Source organism: Oreochromis niloticus, linkage group LG8 (genome assembly GCF_001858045.2).
Source record: "Oreochromis niloticus isolate F11D_XX linkage group LG8, O_niloticus_UMD_NMBU, whole genome shotgun sequence".
Taxonomy (NCBI): domain Eukaryota; kingdom Metazoa; phylum Chordata; class Actinopteri; order Cichliformes; family Cichlidae; genus Oreochromis; species Oreochromis niloticus.
In genome coordinates, this window is record NC_031973.2 from 12,440,211 (window position 1) to 12,467,986 (window position 27,776).

Consider the following 27,776-nt stretch of genomic DNA (forward strand, 5'->3'; position numbering starts at 1 on the left):
CTGAGAGTCATTGCAGAAACATTGCATTTAAAATGCCCATTAGAAAATGTTAGTCTCTCCTCCTCTGCTGTAGCACAAGCCGCAGCTTATGGGCATCTGCACCAAAAAAATACCGTTCCATATCATTTAAGCCAGGAGTGAGGAACTCCAGGCCTCAAGGGTTGGTGTCCTGCAGGTTTTAGATGTGTCCTTGATCCAACACAGCTGATTTAAATAGCTAAATGACCTCCTCGACATGTCATGAAGTTCTCCAGAACCCTGGTAATGAACAAATCATGTGATTCAGGTGTGTTGATCCAATGTGATATCTAAAACCTGCAGGACACCGGCCCTCGAAGCCTGGAGTTCCCCAAACCTGATTTAAGCCTGATTGAATCCCAGAGTATACTGAATAAATAAATGATGCAAACTGTATTTTTTTCCTCTTTGATCTCTTCATGTGTGAGCACTGGTGATGGATATTGTTCCTTCTGCTTGGGGTCTGATTAGTTCGATATCTGGAAAGTACCCAAAGACAGGAAATAGTAGTTCACATATGTTAAACCTAAAAAAAAATCAGCTTGGTTAGAAAATGTAAGAAGTAGAGATGATACTATGATTTGCTATAAATACTATGATTTGGCAGTATCCCATGATTTGACACAAATACGATGATATGGTAGAAATACAGAAATACTGCGTTTTACCACAACTTCTGAGATTTGATTGAAATACTATGATTTAGCAGTAATACTGTGTTTTAACATAAATGCTATCTTTTGGCCGAAATTTCTGCTAAAAGGTACTATTTCTGCTATTAGGCAGAAATACTGTAATTTGGCATACATACTATGATTTGTGATAAATAATATGATTTGGCAGATATACTATATTCAGCACATATACTATAACATAACAGAAATTCATCCACTTAGTAGTAATACTATAACATAACAGAAATATTATAATTTGGCCCCAAAACCATGATTTAGCACAAATACCATGATTTGGCAAAAATACTATGATTGAGCAGAAGTACTAAGATGTAGTAGAAGTACTTTGATTTAGCAGAAATACTATGATTGAGGAGTAATACTTTAACATAGTAGAAATATTGATACACACACACACACATACACAGAGCGTAAAGTGAACTGGGGCTGTTAAGAGTCTGGGCTTGGTATATCTAGGTCAGTTAAATTAGCTGCACCTGCTGTAATCAGCCCTTACACACACAGACACAGACCCAGCCAACATGTATATATGGGCCCCACCTGGTTTTTGCTCGGGCTGGATGGGTACCATGTGGGCATGGGCTCAAACTGGGCTTTTTGTATGGGGCCTACTTGGGTTCTTCACATTAAACCCATATGGGCAATCCCAAGTGGGCACTTTTAGTAGGTCCTAGCTGGGTCAAACATGGGAAACACTTAACTTGGTCCAAAATGGGAAACACATGTAGGACCCACTTGGGTTTTCCACCTGGGATAGACATGGGCAAACACAGTCATTTAAGGATAGGCTGTTGTTGTGTGCCCCAGGTGGGGCAAAGTGAGGTAATCAATATATGTTTTAGTATCGATGACACAGGTGGGGCCCACCTGGTCAAACTATATGGGTCACACATGGGCAAATGCAAGTCAGACCCTGAAAACATGTCTATGTGGGCCCCAGGTGGGGCAAAGTGAGGTAATCAATATATTTTTTTTTAGCACTGATGACGTAGGTGGGACCCACCTGGTCAAACTATATGGGTCGCACATGGGCAAATGCAAGTCAGACCCTGAAAACATGTCTATGTGGGCCCCAAATGGGTTATGGTAAGTTAATATCAACAACAACAACAACAATCTTTATTTATAGAGCACATTTAAAAACCAACGGTATGCCAAAGTGCTTAACAAAGAGCAAGGAAATAACACAAGTATAATCAGGGTCATAAAAATGTAAAAATGTAAAATTATGTTCACAGGAAAATGCCACCAATACACAATGGCGATATGACATACACAGCGCAAATAAAAGCATAATAGGAAAATTAATAGAATAAATCTATGCAAACAAGGCCAGCATTAACCGGTAGAAAAAGCAAGATTAAACAAATACATTTTAAGCCGTGATTTAAAAGATTGAATAGAATCAGACGCCCGGATGCCAATCGGAAGGTTGTTCCACAACTCTGGTGCAGCCAGGGCAAACGCTCGGTCACCTCTAGACTTCAGCCAAGATCTAGGCTGCACCAACAGTAACTGTGAAGATGATCTTAAAGCCCTAGCAGGAACATATGAGTTTAGGAGTTCCTTAAGATAGCTCGGTGCTGTGTTATTAGTGATTTTAAAAGTAAACAGCAGAATTTTAAATTGGATGCAGTATTTCACAGGCAGCCAGTGCAAATCAGCTAGGACGGGAGTGATGTGGGCAAACTTCCTAGTTTTGGTTAGAATGCGTGCAGCAGCATTTTGGACTGTCTGTAATCTATGAAGGAGGGCAGAGTGGAGACCAAAATAGAGTGAATTGCAGTAATCCAGTCTCGAAGTTACAAAGGCATGGATGAGCTTTTCCAGGTCTTTATGCGGGATATACTGCCTGGCCTTAGAAATAAGGCGGAGTTGGTAAAAACTGGATCTAACAACAGCAGACATTATATGGGCATATAATTTACATGGGCTCAAGATTGTTTAGTATATATGGGACCCACGTGGGTTTCTAACATTAAATCCATATGGGTGGGCATCCAATGTAGGTCCTAGTTGGGTCAGTGATGGTAAATGTGCACATTGGTTCAAAATGGTAGCACATGCTTATGTGAGGATTCTTCTTCTGTGAAGAGCCCGAGAAAGTGTTATTTGAATAAAGGAGGATTTATTCCAAACAAGCCCATCACAGACTGCACACAACCCAGGGAGTTCTGAAAGTCAAATTGTAAAAAGAATCTCAAAAGAAAGTATGAACATAACTCTCTTTTATAACCTGCAGACAGCACCCATGGGGTACCGTTCTCTAACGAATCACCCTAACTTTAACATATTTGGCACAACCTCAGTCTATCACTTTTGCTATCCTTACGTACAGTCAGATGTTCTTTACCCTTCATTTTTGACCCTCTCAGTATTTAGCCTTGGCTAGCGAATGTACTTAAAAGTCCACGTTGAGACCTCAAGATGTTATGTGTTATCAGACACTACAACCCAGCTGTCAAGTGAGACTATAGGAACTTTGATGTTTTTGAACATTCAATGTTACTCAAAACACTCTGCACACTATTCCAAATAACTGGTTTGAAACTGGTTACTTTTTAATTTTAGATTTCATTTTAAGTACTTAATTTGAACTTTCAGCGCTCTGCATGGTAGGCTGCATGGTGAGGCTCAGATAAGATAAAATAAGGACTTCATGATTCATCTTAGGTAAATTCACTTGTCACAGCAGCAATAATAAGTGATTAAAACGGACACAAGAGTAGAAAAAAAGAAAAGCAAAAAATACAAATAAAAAACCTAAGATAAAAGTGAATTACACAGACAAAATCCAGATTTGGCATTTGCAAATTAAGGATTACTGGTTGTTCAAACAATTAAGACTATTTACTTGAGCAAACATGCAATTAAGGACTTTTAGTAGATCAGACATACTGTATTAGAGAAAAGACAGTTAGCTACATGGAAGTTGGAAGTTTTGGTTAATCAGATCCAGTAAAGCTCCTAAGTATATTATCGATCTGTTAAAATGTTACTCTTCAAACTTGTGACCTCAAATTATATAACCAGAAATAATTTATATTTTTTTTGAACTAGTGGAAAGGAGAGGGAATGGGGTCTTTCAAGCAGTCACACTTCAACTGTGAAACTCCCTTGTCCTTATGGTGTATTGACACTATTGAAACTTTTCAAAAGCAGTCTAATGTTAGAAGAGCTTTTAGGTAAACTTGTTATTATTATTCTTATCATTATTATATATTTTATTAATTATATTTTTATTATGATGTTGATTTGGGTGACAATTATTTGATAAATATTATATATTATTTTTTTTAAACATATTAACCATCCCTATGCTTAAAAAACTTTTAAAAATAAAATTGTACTTTTAAACTTGTGCATTGTTTGACTTTTAAAATTTTTGTATCAGGTGTAAAATGACTTTTTAAATAAAGTTGTTTTTAATGTGAGCAGCTCCTATTGGCTCGTTTAAAAAGAGGGAGGAGCAGATTGCACCGCCTAGCGTCTAGTCTTCGCGGTCTTTCGTCAGTTGCGGCCTTTTCTCTCCCTGGTGTTTGAGAACGTGGAGGACAAAAGGATACCAAAGAATCGAAAACTATGACAAAGGTAAATACTTGAAGTTTGATAAGTTTTCATTAATAGTTATTTTAGTAACTTTCTATAGTCGTCCTAAACGGTATAAGGGGGAGAAGCATAACGTCTTTAGCTAGCAGGTAGAACTGGGTTCATTACTGCATTGTCTTTGGCAAACATAATTTAAAGTTAATTACACAACTCTTACTGCCTATATTCTACTCAATAAAGTTCATCTTATCTTATTCTGTTTTCATTGCGCCATTCTCTCTATACAGTTTTTGAATTTACATACTATAACGTACACAGCAGTTTTTTTCTGTGCTTCTGCAACTGTTTCTTAGGTTTACCTATAAGGTTTTTGTAATTAATTAAAAAAATATAATTTTTTTGGCTTTAGTGGATTCCCGCTCAGCTAACTCGGCCATTATGCACTACCCAGTAAACAAAATGGCTGAACAGTATCTTAAATGTTTGAACATGAGCTAGTCATACCATGTTACGTAATATTCATGTGCAGTGTAGCAAGCTCACCTTATAGGGGTGTAAAACATGAGGTGTATGAGGTGATTGTTTAAATTACAGGAGTAGATGCCTGCAGCTGAAACAGTTTTCTGATCTGAACGTGAACCTACTGGTCACGTTTACGGTAATGTTACCAGATATGCATTGTACTATAGGAAAACGGTGGTGGATCAGTGTGCAAAAAGCCCCCAAAAGAAACACACAGCTTCTTTAGCTCAAACACTGTCTGATTACTCTCTTAGATACTGTGCTGTTCCATCTAGTTATTGGTTACTGAGAAATGTTTGGCTATTAATTTATTAAGAGAGTGCAGCTGTTCAGATCAGATGGTGAAGTAGGAAAATGCAGAACATGTTACTATAGCTGAATGCTGTGTAAAAATACTAGTAATAAATCTAACTCCCATTTATGGGGCTAAATAAAAAATTACAGACATAATGAAATCTGCTACAATTACAAAGCTTAAGTTTAAAACAATTATTATATATTAAGCATGTTTTTTTGCTCTTTTTTTAAAAATTCTTTTTGCTAATAATGGACTCAATTTTATTATCAAGTTCAAAGACCTATTAAACTTTTAAACCATTAAATCCAGGAAATTAGATGCCCGTAAATGTACGAGACCCTCTTTATGGCTAGTATCCCCAAATATTTAATAGTCCTTTCTAAAAGTACACAAATTTTGTTCTTTTCAATTAAATAGTGCATGTTTAATGTATTCTTGAGCAGGTAAAAATTCCACTAAATTAGTTTTTGCATATTTTTAAGTATAATCAAATTTTTATAGTTTGCGAGTACTTTTAATTTGGAGATCTTGCCACTTGTTTTGAAGTTTGGATAGTGCTTTATAGTAATTTCTAAATGTTTTGAAGTCATAATTAGAGCTGGGCGATATGACCCAAAATTCATATCTCGATATTTTTTAGCTGGATGGCGATATAAGATATATATCTCAATATTTTTTTAAAGCCATAAAGTAAGAACAAAAAGAGAGTTCTTAGTCAAAGCTGTGTCCCAGATGTCACACAGGCACTTTTATTAACATACAGCATAGATGTACATGAAAAAAACTACTCAAAAATAAATTATGAGCATTTATTAAATAATGATGCTCTATAAATAAAAGAAAACTATGTTGTTTTGTGCATAACAAAGAGCTCACAATTGTGCAGTCAAAATGTAAACTAAAAGATGCTGAGCATAATAACATAGACAGATTTCACAGCTGCTCTGTTCCCAACTTCTACTGCGTGACTGACAGCCTGGAGTTTGAAATCCGCTTCGTAACCATGTCTCTGAACAGGAGCCATTTATGGTCCTTATACACACACAATACGGTAATATTACGTTGAAGCACAGTACGTATTACTCCGCGAGGCTCCTCGGTAGCCGTAATGCTCCGACAATCCATCAAGCGGTGCAGCTCCGTAGCTTAGCAAAGTCGAACTAAAACATTTTTTGACAGATTGCTGAGCGCTGTGTATCACATAAAATCGGTTCGCGGTCATCAAGCACAACCAGAATTAACACGTTGACGCCGTCCAGCCCCACGCACGGGGCGATGCGCAGTAACTCATTAACGGAGATTTGCCGTGTCCATCTTGTCGCTGCCTGCAGGTGAAGCAATGGGGGAGGAGGGGGAGTTGTGTTCAGTGAAGGAGAGGCGAGGTCGAGTAACGTTGGGTAAAGACAAAAGTGGACGAAAGACAGGCAAACTTGCGGCTCCGCAACTATAATTATAACGTAACATAGACTATATCGATATAAAGGATATTGTCACATCTTCTATCTCGTATAAAAATATATCGATATTTTTAAAAAACTCGATATATCGCCCAGCCCTAATCTGGCTTCTTAATAATTTAATAAAAAATTAACAAGCCATGTAGTAATTTGAAAACCACTAGGGACCACTTATTACTATGTCACCAATTTTTTACTTAAAGGAATTCAGGATTTATGTCTGTCAAGTCATTTGTTCTGGCATAAGTCACCATTTTGATATATCTTCCTGTGACTTTAAAGTCTGTCAGCTAGTTAGATACATTTTTGCACTGCTAGTGTTTTGCTGCTTGAATTAGTCAGTTTACCATATAAACACATGCAGTGCCTTTGAAACTTTTAATTACACTGTTCATTTTGTGCATTAGTAAGAGAATCTTTTATATTGAATTATCCTGGGAAAAAACGAAAATGTTTGTATTTTTTTTTCTCATGCACTTTCTTTCATTTCCTTATCACATTTAGATTCTTCAAGATCACAAGCACCATCTTTGACATGTAAGTAACTTTCATATTATTTGTATTACTTATTATTATTATTATTATTATTATTGTTTTTGAAAAGTGATGGTCTTTGGGGCATCCTTGAAAGGAGTGCATTACTTCATTTTTTTTTAAATTTTTTTTTTTACTGGTATTCAGTGTATAAATATATATATATATATATATACATATATATTATTTATTTAGGCACAGGAGGCAATGATCAATTTTAAAATTTAACATTTATTTAAATTTCCATCTTTTATGCTAACAATAATGCCAACAGTGTTCTCTTCACTTGTCCCACAACTCTGACAGTTTTGGTCCTCTCCTCACAATTGGCTGATTTCCATCTGAGCTGCTACTGCAAACTGCATTAAACTGATTTTACATTGCCTTGTTATTCTAATCTTTATCTGCGTTTTGGACCCCAAACATTCACACCTGCTGTTAGTAACCAGAGCTCACAAGAGTGCAAGGCGTGTAGTTCAATAAAGTGATCAATGTGTTCACTAGCTGATTTCAATAAACCGGTAACTTATCAAATCTATATTTTATAGGAAGTACATTACTGATAAAAGTGGTAATAAACACGGTAACCAATAAAAATTTAAATTTCCTGTTATAAAAAAAAAATACTGCTGTGAGCTCGGTTTTCTAACACCAGGTGTGAACATCTACAGTCTTTAAGCTCTGGTAAAGATTTAAAAATAAAAGCATTAAATAACATAACATTAAACACTAAGTTAGTTTGATGGTGTTGACTGCAGCAGCTGAATGTTAATCAGCTGATCGTGATGGAAGCAGATGAGCGTTTTTCATCATGGTTGTTGGTGATGTGTTGGTCGAAACGAAACGGCTCTTAGAGCCGACTCTTTGAAGTGAACAACGCGAGCGTGTTTTTTTTCTTTTTCTTTCTCTCACCCTCTTTCTCGCACTTTTTTCCCGCTTCACTCCGCACGCGAGCCTTGTGCTTTGCGCTGGGAAGAGGGGGGAGGGGCGGTAGTTACACTCGCAGTAGCACAGGAACAGAGCGGGAGGGAGAGAGAGAGAAAGAGAGCCAGGGACAACAACGTCACATTAGAAAGGTATAGTAATCATTGATAACTATTTTCAATTGCGGATGATAAAGGATACAGAAAATTTATTCATGCAGGCCCATATGACAGAGAATGTGCATCTTCTTTTTGTTTTCATATTTTAATTTATATTTGTGTTGTGGTTTGCAGTGTTTTGTGTTGTTTCACTTTAAATTTGCTTAAAAGGAAAAAGCTGAAAATTTAAATAGTTAAAAGTTGAAATGTAAATAGTTGTTTTTTGTATTATATGATTTATTTATTACATTTTATGTGGAGAGAATAAATAAAAGTATATTTACGGTGTCCGCTAGAGACAAAGCACGTACAAACCCCAAAACATGTAAAAATTCCATAGCACGAGAGAGGTTTGAGTTTTCTTCAGTGTATTTCTGACATTCAGGATTCCCCTCGAACAAATGGCCATAATTTCCTAACCGTAGAGGCTAGAACGGTCATTCTGACACTGTTTTGTTCAGAAGAGCTGGGGGAATCTTCAGGTCTTCATAATTCAGAGATACAATATAAATTATTAAAGATATATGACTTGTAATACACTGTGACTGAGTAGAGGCGAAGTAAAAACTGCCTTGACTTGCCCTCAAACAACATTTTGTAACTCTAAATCTATATGGAGCATCAAAATCATTCTTTCACCGTAAGAAACAGCAGGCTTTGGTGAACAGTCATGGAAATTTTCAGGGCGCTGTTGAAATCCATCAAAAAGATATAACGAGAGAAAAAAGTGCCTCATTTCCAAAGTTTGAAATCTGAAGAAATCTGAGCGAGGGACAAATTTCCTACCTTCAAACAAATGTAATTCATGGCCAAACGGTAATAGGTGAGGAAAAATTTTTTGAATTGTGAGCATCAGGAGTGTCTGAAGATATATTGGCACAAGCCTCATGTCTTAACTTTGCTTCGTTAAGGAGTATGATGATTTGAAAATGCCTGTCATTAGAGAATTCCAGCGCTGATTTTGAACAAACTCTCCATTGACTTTCTATGGAGAGTTTTCAGACTTTGTGTTGCTCTGAGGAGATTTGCGTGTTGTTTGTGTTAAAATAAAGAGTAAAATTCAAAGTAAAGTACAGAAGCACAGTATCTGTACTTCATTACCTCCCACCTCTGAGGGTATTTCTAATCCTTCTACTTCTCTGCTAGACTCCAGATGGATGTGAATGATTAATGGATAAATCAGTCACTTCAGCAGCTGTTTTAAAGTTATATGTGCGTTTCTCTCATTTGCATGTTGTTCTTCCTCTTTGGTTTCCGCCTGTGTGCAGCACGCTCCTCCAGATGTAGTCGTGTTTATGTGAACCATCTGACGCATGAGGGTGAGTCTGCCTGTTACCTGGCAGCGCAGCGTGGACACCTGGAGGTGGTCCAACTGCTCCTCAAAGCACACGCTGATATCAACCAGCTCACTAATGACTTGTCCTGTCCTCTTTATGAAGGTATTACAACTGCGCTTCACTGATGTTTAATTTTTTTCTGTTTTTGCTTGTCTAACCCTTTAAGCTCCTCTAACCAAATGAATGTCCCAAAATTTGCTTCCAGCTGTTAGCCACGGGCACACAAATGTTGTAGAACTGCTGGTAAGCAAAGGTGCTGAGGTCAGCAGAATACACACAGAGTCCAGCTGGACCTGCCTGCACCAAGCTGCATATAAGGTAGGCATTAGCATTAGCACTCACGTTCTTAAACGAACAGTTTTCATTTAACAGTAGATCATGACTTTTTGGTTTCGATCAGGAAAGCATGGTCACATCTGTTGGGGATTTTCCCTTATGTTTTCTGACTGGCTGCAAGGCACAGAGAGAGAGAGGGACTTTGTGCATGTATTAAACTTTTTATTACATTTCACTTATAAATGAACTAATTTTTTACCTTTAAACACCTGCAGAAAAGGTGCAAACTGGCACATAAAATTTCATCAGAATGCAGGCATGCAGTGATTTCTTGCGATGCTCACTGTGAAGAATGTAGGGCTTAAACGTTCCTGCTCTCTGCTGCCAGCATTAGCTGTGGGGTCCTTGTGTGTTTGCTGATTGTATTTAAGATCATGTTTCTCCCAAAGGGCCACACTGAGATCGTGCGCATTCTTGTTAATAAATGCAACCCGGAGGCAGTAGATGATCACAGGATTTCCCCGTTATTTGTGGCTGCACAGTACGGACAGAGGGGGTGCCTGGAAATACTCGTTAACGCCGGTAAATATGATTTTCTTTTAATGGTAGCTGTACATTTTTTTCCCTCCTTGTTAAAGGATCTCATGCTCCATGTCCTCTTGGCCTCTTCTTTAGGAAGTAATTAAGTAAAATAGATTACACAGTTAATTTTTTAACCTGCTTTCACTTCAGGTGCCGACGTGAACACGCAGGCAGTTGATCTGAGAACACCTCTGTTCATCTCTGTATCCACTGCGCGGCTTTCCCACGCAAACTACTCCGCTGCAGGCTAGCTCGCCAGGCTAACCTGTCGGGTGGCGACCCTTTGCTGTGTGAGGCTGCTGCGGCGCAAGGAGAAATTGAGATGCCCGATGATTTGGCCGCAACGCCAGGGCCGAGCTGGGCAGAGGTAGACCCTCAGCCCATCGCGACCGCTTTCTGCTCTTTGTGGCTCTAAACCAAGTATATTTTGCTGGCCTCTTCTCCTGAAGGCAGGACTGGAACCATCTTTACTGCTTCAGCCCCACATATAAGGCGCCACACCACCTCTGTCTCATGTTTCTCCCAAAGGGCCACACTGCAATCGTGCGCATTCTTGTTAATATCTCCTTAGTAATCAACAAGCTGTAATAGGTTTATTCCAGGAATGGGCCTCTAAAAATCAAAAACTTGACTTTGTTTAATTTGGCCAATCACAGTTTCAGGGTCACCCTCTCATGCACAGCTGCTGTTTGGAGAAATCAGAGGAGGATATTCTAAGTAAACAGTTCTCTAACTTTCTGACTCGCCCCACTTCAGAAGCCAAAATAAGGTCAAACCCCACAGTTAACAGGTTTTATTAGTCAGTGATGTTAAACAAGGATCCCAATTAAATTTTAGTGACATTAAGATCAGCATAGTAGCATTTGCATTAGCCTGTTTTTGCCGACCAAAATCAAATTCACTCATCTTATTTGCTCTCAGTTTATTTTCCTAACGTCACTCACCAGCAGTGGCCGTTTTCGCCCACCAAAAGAGGACTTTGGGGGAATAATCTTAAAAAAAAAAAAAAAAACTTCCGTATTTAAAGCTGTCTGGATATGCCTGAGAAAATTCTTTTAAACAGGAGATCGGCTCAATTTAAGTCAGGATCCAAAGCTGGTTGATCACCCATCATCATTATCTGTTCCTTTGTGTCATCTGTTCTTTGTAGGTTGGAAGATGCAGACAGCCAAGTGTTAAATTACCTCCTTTGGTTTGTAAACTGGTCGACTTTATCTCCACATTTGAAAGGTATTCTGGATCGAAGGGTGGCAGAAAAGTCCTGGGATCCACATCCATGTTTCGGTACAGCAGTAAATATGCACTGCAGAGTTTAAATAACCTGCACGTGGAAACACTGCAGCGATTGATCTTTTCTCTCCACCTTCTTTCAGACTCCGTCCCCTGTCTTTCACACATCTGCCGGCTGCAGGTCAGAGCACTGCTGGGACCAGATATCCTGATGAGGACCAATGTCGTCCAGCAGCTTCCTGTCCCCAACTGGCTTCATGAATTTCTTAAATTCAGGGAGATCCCAGAAGCTTCGTACACACATGCGCCACCATCACCTATTTCACAGCGACTCTGGGAATATCCCAGTATACACCAGCACAGACATAACCACATCCATATTCTTTATTAAATGCAAATATCTGAGTCTGGTTCATCATTTTATGCACATTCCTATTTGGAGTATGGCTGGATTGGAGGTTTAAACAGAAGAATGTCAGGTACAGAAGAGGGACAAATTAATAGAAAAACCAAAAAGCCTCTTACTAAGGTGTTGGACCACCAGAACAGCACTACTGCTCCTTTATGTTTATTCTTGAAATGTCTGGAAAGTCACTGGAGCGCTGGACACTATTCTTCCAAAAGATATTCCCTCATATGTTTGATGCTGTTGGAGAGGACTGTCTAATGGTCAACAGGCGTTCATTTGGTATCTCTTCTTGTGGGTTATTCTTGAGTGTGAGTTTGTTTAGCATTGTCTGTGTGTGTGTGTGTGTGTGTGTGTACACAAAGATAACAACGTCACTCAGAACAGCGGGTTTTTCCCTTTTCTACATCTGAATGTTCTCTGAAAACAGGAAGCGGTTAGTAGCTGAATAAGTTCATCATCACAAGAGTTATTAGGTGAAAAGTCACATAGACATGTGGTTTGCTTAGTGATACAAAAAGAGCACATTTCATGTGGCTGATCACATTATGTACAATTTTCTTTTAACATTCCCTCCTGTTTATCAGAGAAATGAAATGTACATGTTATCAGTAAGTAACTACTTGTCTTTCACATTTTCAGTTACTACATCATTAGTTACACTTCATCTTCATGATCTTCATCGGTTTTTGGTACATCTGCGTATGCTGTGAGTGACAAACTTATCATCTGTGAAATTACAGCTTTTAAACAAGGAATAACTCAAATAAAGAAAACAAAATAAAACCAGGGATACTCCAACGCCGATCAACAGTCTCTTTAAAACCTGTTAAAGTTGAGCGTTTCTTCCTGGATGAGGATGTTGATGTTGTTGTTGTGCACTTTACAAAAGTCATTCTGAAGGTGTGGTCGGAGATCAGAATTAGTGCACCTGTTCCAGGGTGTTTCCCATAAATGGTTGTGTTAATACGCTCGGCATGTGCGAGCAAACGTAACAGTCTTTCTCTGTGGTCCTGTTAAACACGTATCTGTAACAGGCATTTTCATCCAAGGATGGATGTAGTCTCGTGTCATGTCCATTAGGTGGAGGTTGTCGTGCGTCCATCTTCTCTGTCTGCCTCGTGGCTCAGCTGCTGTTGGCATCAGCAGAGGTCCTGTAAGGGTGAGCTTTGTAGTCAAGGTAACCAGGAGGGTTCCCCTTCCCATGGTTGCACATAGGTCCATCACACCTGCACCTGGCTGCCCTAAAGTTGATCGGATGGAGATTGGAGTGCGGGCTTACCCGACGGGGGCCCAATCAGCACTTCCCCCCCTCACCCCCGAAGCAACCAAGCGTAGGTGAGACTTCCCTAATGTGCTTCCTCCTTGGTGTCGGGGCTTCCCGGGACCTCAATCTTTTTGCAGTGGCTCTGACGTATCCAGGAGGGTCTCTGCAATTTTACATCATTTGGATTGAAATGTTGTGACTGCACACGTGTGATTCACACCATTTTCATATTCTTCAGTGACCCTTGTGCCCTATGGATGAGGGGAATTCTCACTCTGAAAGAGCATACATAAGGATAAAAGCCAATCACATAGACCAGGGGTCGGCAACCTGCGGCTCTTTAGTCCTTATACTGCGGCTCCGCCTGGTTTGGGAAAATAAATTAGAAGTATTTAGCTGAAGTGTATTTTATTTATGTTAGTTCTTTTTAACTTGTAGTTCTAAATTGAAAGGTTATTGTGATTTTGAAATATAAAAATAAAATTATATTATTTTTTCATCGCTCAAAATAAGAGTCACACTCGCGGAAGCCGGTATACCCGCCGAAACGCCGTGCATTTATCGAGACTTTCAACCCCAGGTAGGCCAATTATGGATCTTCGGATCCACATTATGTCAGCAGCTGTTCTCCACCGTGAACTATGTTAAAGACAAACACCGCTCGCGCCTGACAGATGACAGCTTACAGTCCTGCGTAAACTGACTTCGTACAGCCCCGATTAGCAAACGCTGTGCGCAGAGGTTCAGGAGCAGGGGTCCCATTGTAAACATATCACGGCAGACCCGACGATGTTTGCATGAACATGCTTTCCAGCATCTCTATATTGAGCACTTTTCACACACGGTTGCTGTACGCATACAACCGGCTGTAGCTTTTCAGCTCACAGCCCGACACATACCAACACAACAGCATAGAGAGCACAGACATTAAGACGGCGAGGCGTGATTGCGGGTGTCGCTCAGGTGCGTCTGCCTCCCCTGCAGCGGCGCTGCAGACCACGCCCCGCCGCGCGCATTAACCAGGTCAAATACATATTTAGGCAGAATTTTGCAAATATCTATTTTTAATTTTTCAGCAGCATAGAGCTTTTTTACCAATTATATTTTAAGAGTCAGGTCAAGGCTCCAACAGCCCAAAGGCGATATAAGGGAGTTCAAAATGTGTTGATTACATAAATAAAATGTAATTTTCCTCTGTAGCACTTCATGGATTTCATAAGCAACACACTTAAGTTGTTCACACAAAGCATAAAGGTAAAAAAACAATATATACAGTGTTATCTTCATTTTAGATGTCAAAAAGTATTTGCGGCTCCCAGTGTTTTCTTTTGCGTGGAAACCGGGTCCAAATGGCTCTTTGGGTGTAAAAGGTTGCAGACCCCTGACATAGACAAACTTTGTATTGATTTACAGCTAGTGTCAATAAACAGCTCACTAGTGGTTAAAATAACAACAAAGCAGCCAAGAAATATATAACATACAAACAGATGTAATTATCCAAACTCATTCATATTCTTCCTCCGTTTTATTGCCACCAGATCATCAAAAGCTGTTCCAACGTAGGAAGTGTTATGAACAGCTGATCGGATCGGCAAAGCGTGTTTCTGGAATATTGTTTTTGTTGCTGCAAGTCTGGAATATTATGTTTTTGTTGCTGGAAGTGCTTTTTATGCAATTTTTGCAAAGCTATATGTGGAAGGAAACCGTGACTTAGGACAAGCTAATGGAATAAGATGTAAGTACAACTCCTACGGTTTCAAATGCAAAAAAAATTAGTGCGCTACCTTACGTGGTTCCAGTTCTACAGGGATTTAAAAATAGTTAGGCAAAACGGAGCGTGCCTGCTCCGACCGGTTGTAAAGGGTTAATGATATATTTTATGTAATAATTTATAAAATTAGGGTTAGAAACGACAGAAACGATAGAAGACAAATGGCACGATAGACACTTTTCTATCGTCCACACGATATATATCGTCATATCGCCCAGCACTAGCCCCTGCTGTTAACGTGTACAGGTGAAAGATACCTTTTAATGACATCATTAAGGAAGATTATCTCTGTTAGCTTCATAGTGAGGTCGTCTTCATTGGTGCCAGACTTAAGGTCGCTGACAACAGACGGTCGGATGCAAAGAGGAGGCACGAGGAGACGGGTGATGATAAGATCTGCGGGTTTCCCTGCTTCGGGGTTCATCAGCAGCAGAGGGATGTCCTCTTCAGGAATCCTCCTGAACAGGTTCAGCACGACCAGAGGATTCAGGTTTTCCTGAAAAGGGAATTAGAAATGAAGGCAAGATCCTGAGTTCAAAGAATACATCGATTTTTCTAAAAAATAAATAAATGAATGAATAGAAAGAATGTTAAAAATTCCTTACATCTAAAATAAATGCTTTTAATATTTATTTCCAAATTATCCTTAAACCATACAGTGACTGTAAGCCACAGCCATGTCGATGTATTAGGCCTACTTTTTATACTTTTTTATACTTCTCATGGATGATCTTAAGTAGGCCACACTTTTTGACTGGTCCTAAAGAGTAAACACACACACACACACACACTGATTTAGCAATCAAGTCAGGGTGGCTTTTAAAAAGAACCAGTTATGAAATGCAAAGGTCTCTCCTCACCATTGAAAGCAGAACAATTTAGACAGACTGTCCTTTTGCGGCATTTATCAGAGATTTTCTTCTTCAGCCCACGTTTCTGGAGATAGGCCAGGTTAGGCCGTTTCAAGTAATCCATGAACTGCAGCTTCTCTTCTTTCGTCAGCATTATCCTTGAACATGTCTTACAAATCATCTGGATACACAAGGAGGGAACTGAATTATCGTTTCTCACAAAGTCTTAAATTATGAAATGTACTGCATATCACTTCACCTTCACCACTTCAACATTTGGCAATACAGTATGATAACTCAAGAAATAATGAATCTCTTTATTTCTCGCCTATTTATGGCACTCTAGTGACACCTAAAGGAGAAATACAATTTCACATCTATGGTTTTGAAATAGATTTTAAAATGTACCTTGCAATTCCTTAAACATGTACTCTTGGAACACAATGAAAGGTTTGTAAGATATTTTAGTCACTACAACAAGAAAACACTGGATTTACCTGTAAGATTCCTATCGTGGCTTTGAAATAACCAACATGAAAACAGGGCAGCTCAAGATCCAGGTAGCCATAATGTCCTAAACAATCTGCCAGATTCTTCCCACATGTCAGGCACGGTCTGTCTTTCTCACTGGTGCCCTGCAGGAAGCATGAGATCGGAGAAATAAGGCTGAAATATGAGGATTAACTCAATGGGTAATTCAAGACTGTTATTGATGCACCAATGCAAATCTACCAAACACCCATATAAGAGTTCAGTGGTGTAAAAATCAAGCATGTGGACTTCCCCACTGTGACAACCCCTTGTGAATAAAGGAGCAGCCAAAAGAAGCTTTCGTGTGTAAATGTTAAAATATTTAAAGTTAAATGTTTAAAGATGTCATAATAAAGAGTGAAAGCTCTTAAAATAATACCATTATTTTCATATTTATTCATAATGAAACTTTCCTTTATTTAATTTTAGAAAAGTAGAGACAAACTATATAAATACAAGTGTATACACACGTATACACAGAGAAAATGTCTCTCTCATATGTATGCCTTTATACCACAACTTCCATTAAGCCTTGAGCCTATGTCTAAATCTCAAAATGTATATTTAAAAAAAGTATATCTTATAACTATTTTAAGTGATTTTTTATTAATTTGTTAATGCAAAAAAAAAAAAAAATCACAAAAAAAAAAATCACAAAACTGGACTCTTTTCTTCACAGAGCTGAAATTACACCAAGGTGGACAGAGATTAGAAAATTTGATCATTTTGTTTGTGGCTAGTTATCAGCAAGAATGCTTACAAATAATTAGGCAGTGGAGCTGAATGAGACCTGAACACACTGAGTCAGCTTCAACATTTAAATGAAGTTTTGTTAGCCCAGGAATGATATATGATAACTTTTTATTTTTCATAGATGGGGTTGTCAAACCAGCTAGCACAAAGAAAACATGGCTGTTTGATATTTAGTAATGACAGAAGAAGAATGAACGTGATGTGCGTTTATGGAAATGGAAACTAAATTAACTTTCACATAAAAGGCCTCTTAGCAATCCCTTCCAAACATTTTTGACATATGTTACGTCCATGCCCTGTATTTCTGTATTTATGCATTTCTCAAGTGTTTTCTTGAGTCATTGCAAACAGAAGTAAAAGGTCTTCCATGTCATACCATACGGTGGTCCAACACTCCATAGGCCAGTGGAGTGTGTTTGGTGTCCTGGCTGTAGAGATTTTTACTGACCACCTGGATGTGGGCCTGCTGCCGCATCTGCTCAGCAGATTTCATGCCGAAGCAGATGTGGCTTCTGTAAACAATGACATAAAATAAAGCAAAAACAAATTAACGAGTTTAATATCTCCAGTTGGTAACAAGAGGAAACAAATAAGCAGGATTGCTTGAGCTCTGGTACAGCTTTGGTCAGAAATTTATAACCAATGTCATAGTCATAGTAATCTTGAACTTTAAATGATTTCTTTGAACTGTTCTTTTTCCAGGTCATAATGATTATACAGCGTACATCTTTAATGGATTTAGTGGATTTAAAGGTAGACCTCCTCCTTTATTATTCCATCCACTTTGTACATTGCAAAAAAGTGGATGAAACCAGTAGCAAAACAGTTCCAGAACATGATGCCGCCATTATTATGCTTGACAGCTGGTACAATGTTCGTAGGTTTGCAAGCCTCACCTGTCCTTATCCAAACACACCTCTTGTCATTCTAATCAAACTTTTCGCCATAAAGTATTTGGCTCGTTCGTGTCCATGACACGGCCATGTTCTGATCACAGCTGTATTGTTGCTGAAACCACTTTTTCTAGCATATCACAGGCAAAGCTTACAAGAAAACCTATAAAATCCTATCTTGAACTTACTGAACTATTGGGTGACGCATGCTTACAGGGTGACACTAGCGTTTACGTGAAAACTTAGTTGCCAATATGCAGATTCAATGAAGCATATTTACTCATTCATCACACTTTTTAAATGCGTCCATCAAGGCTTTCAACTCTATTCCACAGTTACATTATGTAAGTACGACTAAATTATCCGGCAATTCAGAACTATTCTTATATTAACGACCTAAACAACTTGTGTGGCTAACCGGCGAGCTAACCAGGCTAACAGGAGTCCTCCCTCGGTCATACTCAAATTTTTTTGGCCACATCTGTCTCTCTGAACTGCTCCTTCACCATTTTGGCTGCTTCTACTACATTAATAATATTACACGAAAGTAAATTGTTATGTTGGCCTCATTGCAGGATGCTAACCTACAGAAATAGCCAGCATACTGTCATGTTGTGAATATGCTAGCAGTCAGCAGCATGCAATGTGTTGATAGCATGCATGGGAGCCACCGTGCAGTGCTGCCTTCAGGGTCTATTTGAAATTTAACAACACGTACTCTGATTGTTTTAGGCCTTACTATATTGACAGATTAAAAAAAAAACTATAGGAAACTTACAAAAAGATGCTTTCACAGAATACATGGATACATTTAATTGTTTAAATATATAGACATAAAAAATACGCGTAGTATCTCCTTCTTAAATAAATGTGGCGATCATATGCGGAGTTAGTTTTAATTAACAAAGGCTAATTTTATCATATTCATATTGCGGGTTTTTGTTATTAAAATTTACACTCGATGGTCTCCTCGGCCTAGTCCCACAAAACTTGTTTTTAATTGCCTATTTCTTTAAAAAAAAAAGTATATGAAAGCCATTGAACGCATCGTAAGCATACACCCAACAACAGGCGGAAAGAGAAGTCACGGAAGTACGGATACAGCTATTATGACCTGTATGCTGACATCTAGCGGCTAACAGGAGTACTACTTCCAGGGGGATTTATGGTGAATTTAGCTCATCTTCAAAAATGTAATTAAATTAAATTAAAAAACACTATTTCTGGAAAAAAAAAATCAACTCTCCTTAATTTAGAACTATGACTTTTTGAATGTTTGCTTATATGATGAAAGGGAAATAAAATAAATGAAGAGAAGTATATTAATGGACTACAGATGACTGTTCAGAAAATTAATGTACTCTTAAATGTTTTTAAATGTAACAACATAGGGATTCTCATGTAAATCCATCAATCCAGCACACACACACACACACACACACACACACACACACACACATATATATTTTTACATATATGGATGGATTTGCATGACAATTTTTCTCAAATATTTCCTCAGTGAAAATGCATCAATCTATGCTCTTATATCACATACAGTATGTTTAACAATTCAGCCTCTAGATGGCACCAAATGCTTTTCCAGCCGCTGGAAACAGGGTGAGGGAGGCAGCTCGGGCTAAACAAACCTGCTGTTGTACCTGTGTGCTTTGATGCGTTGGCATTGAGGCACTGATGGCGACTGATGACTTCCTGATGAAAATTTCCTCCCACAACATGCTTGTGTTGATTAATTGTTCTGTCAGCTTATAACCATTGACAGCGAAAATTGCCCAACTGAATCTGATTTGCCATTTTCTAATTCTGCTGACATCTGAATCTAAGAAGGCCTCTAATTGAACCTCTAATACAGTGTTTAACAAGGTCTGCCCTTTTTCAATCTGCCTTTGGTGAAAACAGCTTCCTGAAAAGGTTGGTCTCTAAAAGGATAGTCCAATACTTAAAACATATACATATACATACAGAGCATGAGAAATGATCCAGATAAACACTTGAGGGACTTCTGCTAACAACGCCTTCAGCTTAAGGGGTAACACAGTAATCGCTCTTTAAAGTGCCCCTTGAGCATCTATGTGTACAAAACTGTGTATGAAATCGAGTACGGTTGGTTAATCGTCCAATCATGAGCAGAAGCACAACCTCACAAACGCAGCACTCCCCATGGAGGAGTTGAATATCTCAGACTTCTCAGATCCGAGGTCTGCTCAGGAAAACCATCTCTCAGGAGGGAGGATCCAGGGATTTGTTTACTGTCACTGTGCTAAATTGTGATAGATTTAGTTTCAGAGAAAGGCTTTTAGACGAATTATGCAACTTTTTCCCTTGTATATGCTGAAGCTCTAGGGTATGTAATGACCAGATAATGCACTTTGCCAATTTCCACAAAATCTGCAGGATTGATGTATACTAAAGTTGAGAGAGTCCCTAGATTATTATGTATTTTATTAAGACTGAAAATGGTGAAAAGTCTAACACAATGAATTGACGTTATTAGTATTCAGTACTCACAGTAACAGTCGTCTCGAGGCATTTTGTACTGTAAAGTAAACCTTATACAATATTAAAGAGAGCGCTCCAATGAATAGGCAGCCGTCTTTGAGCAAGCACTTGGGGATGGTGGAAAGGAAGAACTCCCTTCTAACAGGACGAGACCAACAAAAAGGTGGGGGCAGCCATCTAACGCAAGCAGTTAGGAGGTGAGGGTAAAGAGGAGCGAAGAAAGGAAACAATACAGAGACAAAGGACAAAAATCCTACTATGGTGAATACACTATGTTATTCAATTAAGACAAAGCTAAACAGACATGGTTAATCCTTACATTTAAGAAATGATACAAAGCAATTTAATGTATTTTTATTTGATGATCTAAATCTTACTATTATGCAAAATTACCTCAATTATTTATATGTGTAAATAGAAAGCACTCATAAGCCCTCCCTATAATACTAATTCTTGAGTGCCACACGTGCCATTTACATTATTCAAAACGTATTTGTAGATCAATGTAGCCACCAACTTTGTGTAATTAACATGAGTAATTACTGTGCTTAATTTACAGAGCCACCCAAGGTTCATAATCAGGCTACAAAACATTGACCCAAGACAATTGATTGATCCCTTCCTCCTTTAAAACCATGCCCCTGCTAATGACTAAGTAATGAGGAGATAGTGTATGGCTAGGGTAGCTAATACAGCTTTCACTCTCCATATCCAGACTGGCTGGTGCCCCTCCCTCCACCCTATCCCTTGAACTCCATCTCCTCCTCCTCACCATGTTTTCTGCAATGGTGTCATCTCTTCGCTCAGAGGCCCCTCTTCCTCTTTCCGCGTGTGTGTCTGCATGCGTGTTGTGTGTACTGCTCGGTAATCAGCCACACAGACTCGCCTTTGGTGGCTGGAGACTGATTCAATATTCCACTGGGTAATTTATGCAGAACTAATTCTCTACAGGAATGGAAGGGCTTGGAGGAAGGCTGAAAGAGAGAGGGAAAGAAATGCAGGGAGGAAGAAATCTGTGGTGAAATAATTATCCTCGGTGTCACTGTAGCAACATTCTGTGAAGTTGATGTCAATAAAATATTGAGCTACCCAATCCATTTCAATTTCACCTCAAAAAGATGCTGCAGAGGGCCACGCGGCCGCAGGAATAAGGAGGGCGCACGCACATCCACACACACACACGCGAGCATATTTCTGTTAAACTCACAGCAAGGCGGCGACTGGCGACGTGTGCTGCTTACAGACCGGCTGGGAAGCACATCATTGCCTGTAGTCATTTAACTTGTCAAAACAGCAGGGCTCCGTGTCTACTCATATTTGGATTTAGTGGCTTTGAATTACTGAAAATAAAGTGAAAGAGGATGATGTGAAAAATGAAATGAGGGGAGAGAGCTTCCCAGGAGGGCCATCGGGAGAAGAGTATAGATTATGGTCATTTGTGACTGACGGGTTTGTAATAAGAGCCAGGTGTCAGAGTGCATTTCTGTATATGTCTGTGTATGTACCAAGGGTGGGGATGGGGACAGGCTTCATTGTATTCTTCTCACAACTCTCATTGATCAGCACACTGCACACAGAGCTGCATATCATTACATTTGAAAGACAGTAATGCTTGATCTACAAGCTCTGGTTGACCATAAGTCAGTATGAATCAACACATACTGTAGTTTGTGACACTTAGTACAGGCTTTTACAGTGTACAGAACTCTGTGTGGTTAAGCTGATAATATAATTGCAGGGTGGTCCAGGGATACCATAAAAAAGAAGAAATGTTGGACAGCCATTCTAAGTTCAAAGACATTCAGTCATCTTTCCTCAGGTAAGTAGTGAACTCCAGAGCTGAAAACTGAAACCAAGGTCTAAGTGCCATATGTGCAGTTCCCCTACTGGCCACTTGAGGCTACATCTAAAACTGAGTAAATCCCCATAGACTCCAATGCTTAGATGCCCAATTTTGCAGCATTAAAAATCATGTTTACAGCCTGACAGAAAAAATGGGTTTAGCATCTATGGACGGTTACCCCCTTTAAACCAACTCTACAGGGTGTGATTTTATTAAGTCATCGATGTGGGTAATGCAGTTAGTGCGTTACGGCTTAGATTGACAGACAGTGTAAATGATGGATGTTGCTGCCTTGATGTCATCCACTGGTTTCTGGAATCCTTCTATTTGAATCCACTGTCATCATCTTGGCTTCAAAAAACTAGATGTGATTAGGAGGCGCAGGTGTGACTGTGAAATCACTTGCTTGTTTGATGATTGACAGCCAGTGAAGCACAAGTCAGTAGCCAAAAAGCAAACCAGAGATAATCGTCCCTTTTTAAATACAGTATGATCAAGATTTGCCAAATGAACTTCATTTTGTAGTGTAATGAAGTGTATTGAACCAAAAGTCTTTTTACAACCACGTCTGTCGTCTTCTGGAAGCCTTCAGCTAAAATTCAGTATTAAGGCTCTTTTGTATTGACTAAATTTTTCTGACCAGGAAGCTACAACCATGTTATACAGTCTATGGTACATATAAAACAATGTAGAGGCCGCTGGAGCCGATGTGTGTCCGGTAGTCTTCACTTCTGCTAATCTGGAGCTGCTGGTGACTTGGTTAACATGGTTAACAGTCTGCGTGCTGTGAGGCAACAGTGCTAACGATCGCTCCATGCCAAGGCTTTTCTGTGTGGAGTTTGCATGTTCTCCCCATGTCTGTGTGGGTTCTCTGCAGGAACTTTAGCTTCCTCCCACAGTCCAAAGACATGCATTTCATCAGGTTAGAATAGCTGGTGATTCTGAATTGCCCATACATGTGAATAATAATAATGGATTGGATTTATATAGCGCTTTTCAAGGCACCCAAAGCGCTTTACAATGCCATTATTCATTCACGCTCACATTCATACACTGGTGGAGGCAAGCTACGGTTGTAGCCACAGCTGCCCTGGGGCAGACTGACAGAGGCGAGGCTGCCATATCGCGCCATCGGCCCCTCTGGCCAACACCAGTAGGCGGTAGGGTAAAGTGTCTTGCCCAAGGACACAATGACCAGGACAGAAAGGCCGGGGATTGAACCGGCAACCTTCCGGTTACAGGTGCGCTTCCCAACCCCCTGAGCCACGGTCGCCCCGTGTGAGTGTCTACCCCGGCTCTCACCCTATGGTAGCTGGGACAGGCCCTATCCCCGTTGCAACACTGCAATAACGATAGGCAGAAGAGAATGGATGGATGGATGGATGGATGGATGGATTTGTATCTGCCTGCTGAAAACAGTATCTTATAGCCAGCTAGCATGATTGTGACTCCTTATGACTGACTGTAAAGAGTTGTTGCCTAGCACTACATGTAATAATATAGCATTAGTTTAGAACTACCTAGACCACAAGTGAGTCAAGCCAAGAGTCTTGTCTTATTCCCAGTGCTGATTTGGGAATGAGACCACATTATGCCAACGCTAAAATGACTAACACTGAAATGTTTTCCCTTCCAGCCAGAGCAATGGAATATAACCTTCTGTATTTGTCCTATTTCTGTAAATGGTTCAATAACAAACAGGTAAACATGACTAATAATGTGACATTCTGAATCAGTTGTCATCACATATTAGTCAAGCCATCAACTGCATAACAGTTTAAAAATGTTAGGACTATTCAACCCTGAGTGCATGGTGGATTGCTGAAGCATCAAAGAATATGACGCGAGTAAAAAATGATTAAAATTAAACACAAAATACTTTAATGATTGTACAATTTGTTTTCAATTTCACTTTTTTGTGGCATTCTTTGTGTGCACACAGAGGTCACAAAGACCCCCAAAATGAGACCATCACTCACTATAATGACTTTACACTTGACACTGCAATTACTGATGTTCCCATCAATACACGCGCCAAGTCTGAAGTAGATCAGATGAGCCATTGTTGATATAGGTGAGAACAGACATAGCCACACATGCAGTGGTTTCATGAGATACAATAGTGTGGTGTCACAGCCATGCTAGCATGAGCAATGGTGCATGCATTCACAATCAGTGATGTTAATGTAGCAGATGTGTTGCTAAGTTCATTTCACTTTACCAAAATTATTGCAAGGTCGCAAAGCAGCGCCCTCACTCTTCAAGCTTGAACTTACAGAATTACTTAGTAATACAGTATGTGCGTTCATTTCAGTTGCAAATGTGCATCACTGGGTATTAATAAAAGGTAAAAATGTAGCAGAATTTGCTCTAACTGCCACACACTGAAGAATAATGTTACTTTCTCTCTGCCTCTCGGTGGACATGTCTGCACTCTGCTCCCAGACATCTCATTATTTTGCATCTTCGTCACTCTTATTAAAGCCATATATCTTAACTTGAGGCCAGTGCCCATCGATGTAGCGGAATACATACATGCCAAAACATCTGCATGTGTGAAACTGCGCTCTGTCCTGCACTCAGGAGGGCCATGTGCAAAATGAATAATTTATCCAAATGAATTATAATAGCTGCATCTCCCCGCCAAGGCTTTTGTCTGAGTGAGATTCCTGCTCACATTTCAGTTCATACAGTTGGTCTTGCATAAACTAGATACCTCTCTAGACAGATTTGCATAGAAACACCCTACACTGTGGCGAAAAGAGAGCAATTAGGATTCATGGCGGCACGTCCCCTCTGGATGCTCTGCTGCCATGTGAGACAGCAGCAGCTGATTGAAATGGAGGAGCGTGGCCTTGTTCATGCGCCTCTGTCTTCCTTCTATCTTTCTGTCCTCCTTGAGGGAAGTAGGGCTGACTCCAGCCTCCAGCACAGATCTGGTCTTCCTCCTCTCTCCCTTCATCAAACCTTTCATTGTCCAAAGCACAGATTAGCAGTTGCTCAGGGCTGGCTGTAAGTAAAAAAAAAGAAGAAGAAGAAGAAAAAAAAAGCCTGAGGCTGGGAACCTCTCAAGGAGTGGGTTAACAACATCATCAAACATGGTGTGATTAGTAGTTAACGAATGCAGCGGGTCACATTGTGCAGTTGTTTGAAACAGGTGATGGAGTCCTTGCTGTTGGTGTCTGGCTCCTCGGAGCATGTGGGAGGTGTTTGACACAAACAAGGCTTCCAGCTCGCAGAACCAGGAACAGATGGTACTGGAAAATGAGGCACCTCTCTGAAGCATTGAAACCTCCTCCAACGACCCTCCACACACGTCTCCCTCACTCTCTTACTCCTGAATGCGCAGTCTATTTTTTCCTCTGTAAATGATCTGTGCTCGCCGAGATTCCTCAAAAGCTGTCGCTCCTCTATATATAAGTGTCGTATTTTTTTCCTAATGATGATGAAACTCATGCAAAAAGCTGCTGGGAGATGGGAATGTCTGGCATCTTATCTTCATAACACCAGGTGCTTTGGGTCATCTGCCGGTATGAGTTTTTGTTCACCTGGATGGAGCCAGCAGATGGCAGGGTTGGGTCCGGGCATCTCCAGGGAAGGACGGCAGAAAGGCGAGGAAAAAGACACTTTTCTTCACTGGCACTCGCTAGCTGTGTTCCTTTGATCCACCACATAGAAGTGGCCACATATTGTAAGAGCGGAAGTACGGAAGCATTTCAGTGTATATCTGTCTGATTTGTTTAGGTCACAGTTATGGGGAAGGATGTTGAAGTCACAGTAAAAGAATGAAGCTATTCATATACTGGCCCAAGTATATCTGGGGCATATATAGGCACTCGTTTTAGCAGCAACACAACACAAGAGATGGAGACGTTGTGAGGCTTTGCAGGGGATTCTTAGGGTTACTCTCAATTTGTCATTAATGAAAAAGAGGCACACACATAATGGACTATAGATAATGGATATATACAAAGTCCTCTAACACACTGTAATAAATGTATTATGGAAGATTTAAATTTAAAAATCTGACCATTTTATTCATTATTTTGTGAGTGAAGTCAGTGCAGTCTAGGTTGTGTAAGTTTATTCATGTAAAATAGTTTATTTCTTGTACTCCTCATAGCCATCATATAATACTAATAGTAATATGTGCACATGGGTTCCTTAATGTGTCTTCAGTCAGTATATCTGCTTGTTATTTACTTGCAACAATTATTATCTAACATAACCTCGACGACCACTTCATTAGGTACACCTTCCTAGTACCAGGTTTGACCCCCTTTTGCCTTCAAAACTGCCTTAACTGTTCATGGCATAGATTCATGGCAAGATAATAATCAATAATAACAACTATAGTCAGGGAGGCTGTGGCATTTAATCAAAACAAAAATCCCCCCCTGTCATTATAACCCCTCACCAACCTGAAATGTTGATACAAGTCAGGATGGATCCATGGTTTCATGTTGTTTATGTCAAATTCTGACACTATGTGATTTATCACAGATTAAAACTCATCATTCAATATTTTTCCAGTCATCTACTGCCTGCTTTTGGAAGTGTGGCCTCAGTTTCCTGTTCAGGACCGCTACCCGGTGTGGTCTTCCGCTGCTGAGGCCCATCTGCTTCAAGGTCCAGCATGTCAGAAATGCCTTTCTGTATACCTTGGTTGTAAAAGAAAAAGTCACTTCTTCTTATTAGCTCTAAGCAGGCTGCCTATTCTCCTCTGACCTCTGGCATCAAGGTGGTTCACAGTTGTGTGGGAAAATCCCAATAAAGCAGCAGTTTTTGAAATACTCAGACCAGCCCATCTGGCACCAAAAACCACGCCATGTTCAAAGATACTGCATAGATTACCTTTCTTCCCCATTCTGATGCTCAGTTTGCATTTCAGCAGGTTATCTTTACTTTATTTACATGCCTAAATGCATGCGATTGGCTGATTAGGTGTTTACTATGCTACATCTATATGCAAAAACAAACATGTCAAGAACCTGATGTATTCATTTGGTTCTTCATTTTACTGTCTTAATGATATATGACCTTTAATGATAGATGTGAATCTTTTGCAAAACAAAGACAATAAAAACTGGTTGATTAGCAACAAGGAACCCATATAAAGAGTCTAATATCAATAAAGCAGTTTGTTATGTACAGTATTCATTATGCATTTCGATATTTAGCTCAGACTGCAATCTTTGATCTGCACACCTTGAAGTCCACAAGAAAATGGAACGCTGTGAAAATGATATTTGGTAATGGTGTCTTGCTGTATAATTCAATATGGGACAGCATGACACTCACTGTAATGGTTTCACATTTATATTATGCAAATAAGGTACAGTAGCAGTTTAAGGAGTCAAAGAT

General features: G+C 39.5%; 2 protein-coding genes across 9 annotated transcripts; one reads left to right on the forward strand and one right to left on the reverse strand.

Moving 5' to 3' along the window:
* The first annotated feature begins 1,789 nt into the window (after window positions 1-1,789).
* LOC100702703 (ankyrin repeat and SOCS box protein 3) lies at window positions 1,790-12,247 on the forward strand. The gene is made up of 7 exons (XM_025909960.1): window positions 1,790-1,799; window positions 7,044-7,076; window positions 9,424-9,594; window positions 9,698-9,810; window positions 10,218-10,350; window positions 11,581-11,634; window positions 11,724-12,247. The coding sequence occupies exons 1-7, from the start codon at window positions 1,790-1,792 to the stop codon at window positions 11,969-11,971; spliced, it is 762 nt and encodes a 253-aa protein (XP_025765745.1). The 3' UTR covers window positions 11,972-12,247.
* On the reverse strand, window positions 12,016-18,779 carry LOC106097779 (DNA-directed RNA polymerase III subunit RPC1). Of its 8 annotated transcripts, none has more exons than XM_025909531.1 (7): window positions 18,641-18,779; window positions 17,536-17,671; window positions 16,373-16,510; window positions 15,885-16,056; window positions 15,732-15,784; window positions 15,282-15,520; window positions 12,016-13,528 (listed from the first exon to the last, which is right to left on the reverse strand). In XM_025909531.1, the coding sequence occupies exons 1-7, from the start codon at window positions 18,661-18,663 to the stop codon at window positions 13,468-13,470; spliced, it is 822 nt and encodes a 273-aa protein (XP_025765316.1). In that variant the 5' UTR covers window positions 18,664-18,779; the 3' UTR covers window positions 12,016-13,467. The 8 variants fall into 8 exon arrangements, with proteins under 8 accessions (XP_025765316.1, XP_025765317.1, XP_025765319.1 ...); XM_025909532.1 differs by having other exon boundaries at window positions 18,241-18,776; XM_025909534.1 differs by having other exon boundaries at window positions 18,637-18,775.
* Between the last annotated feature and the right edge of the window lie 8,997 nt (window positions 18,780-27,776).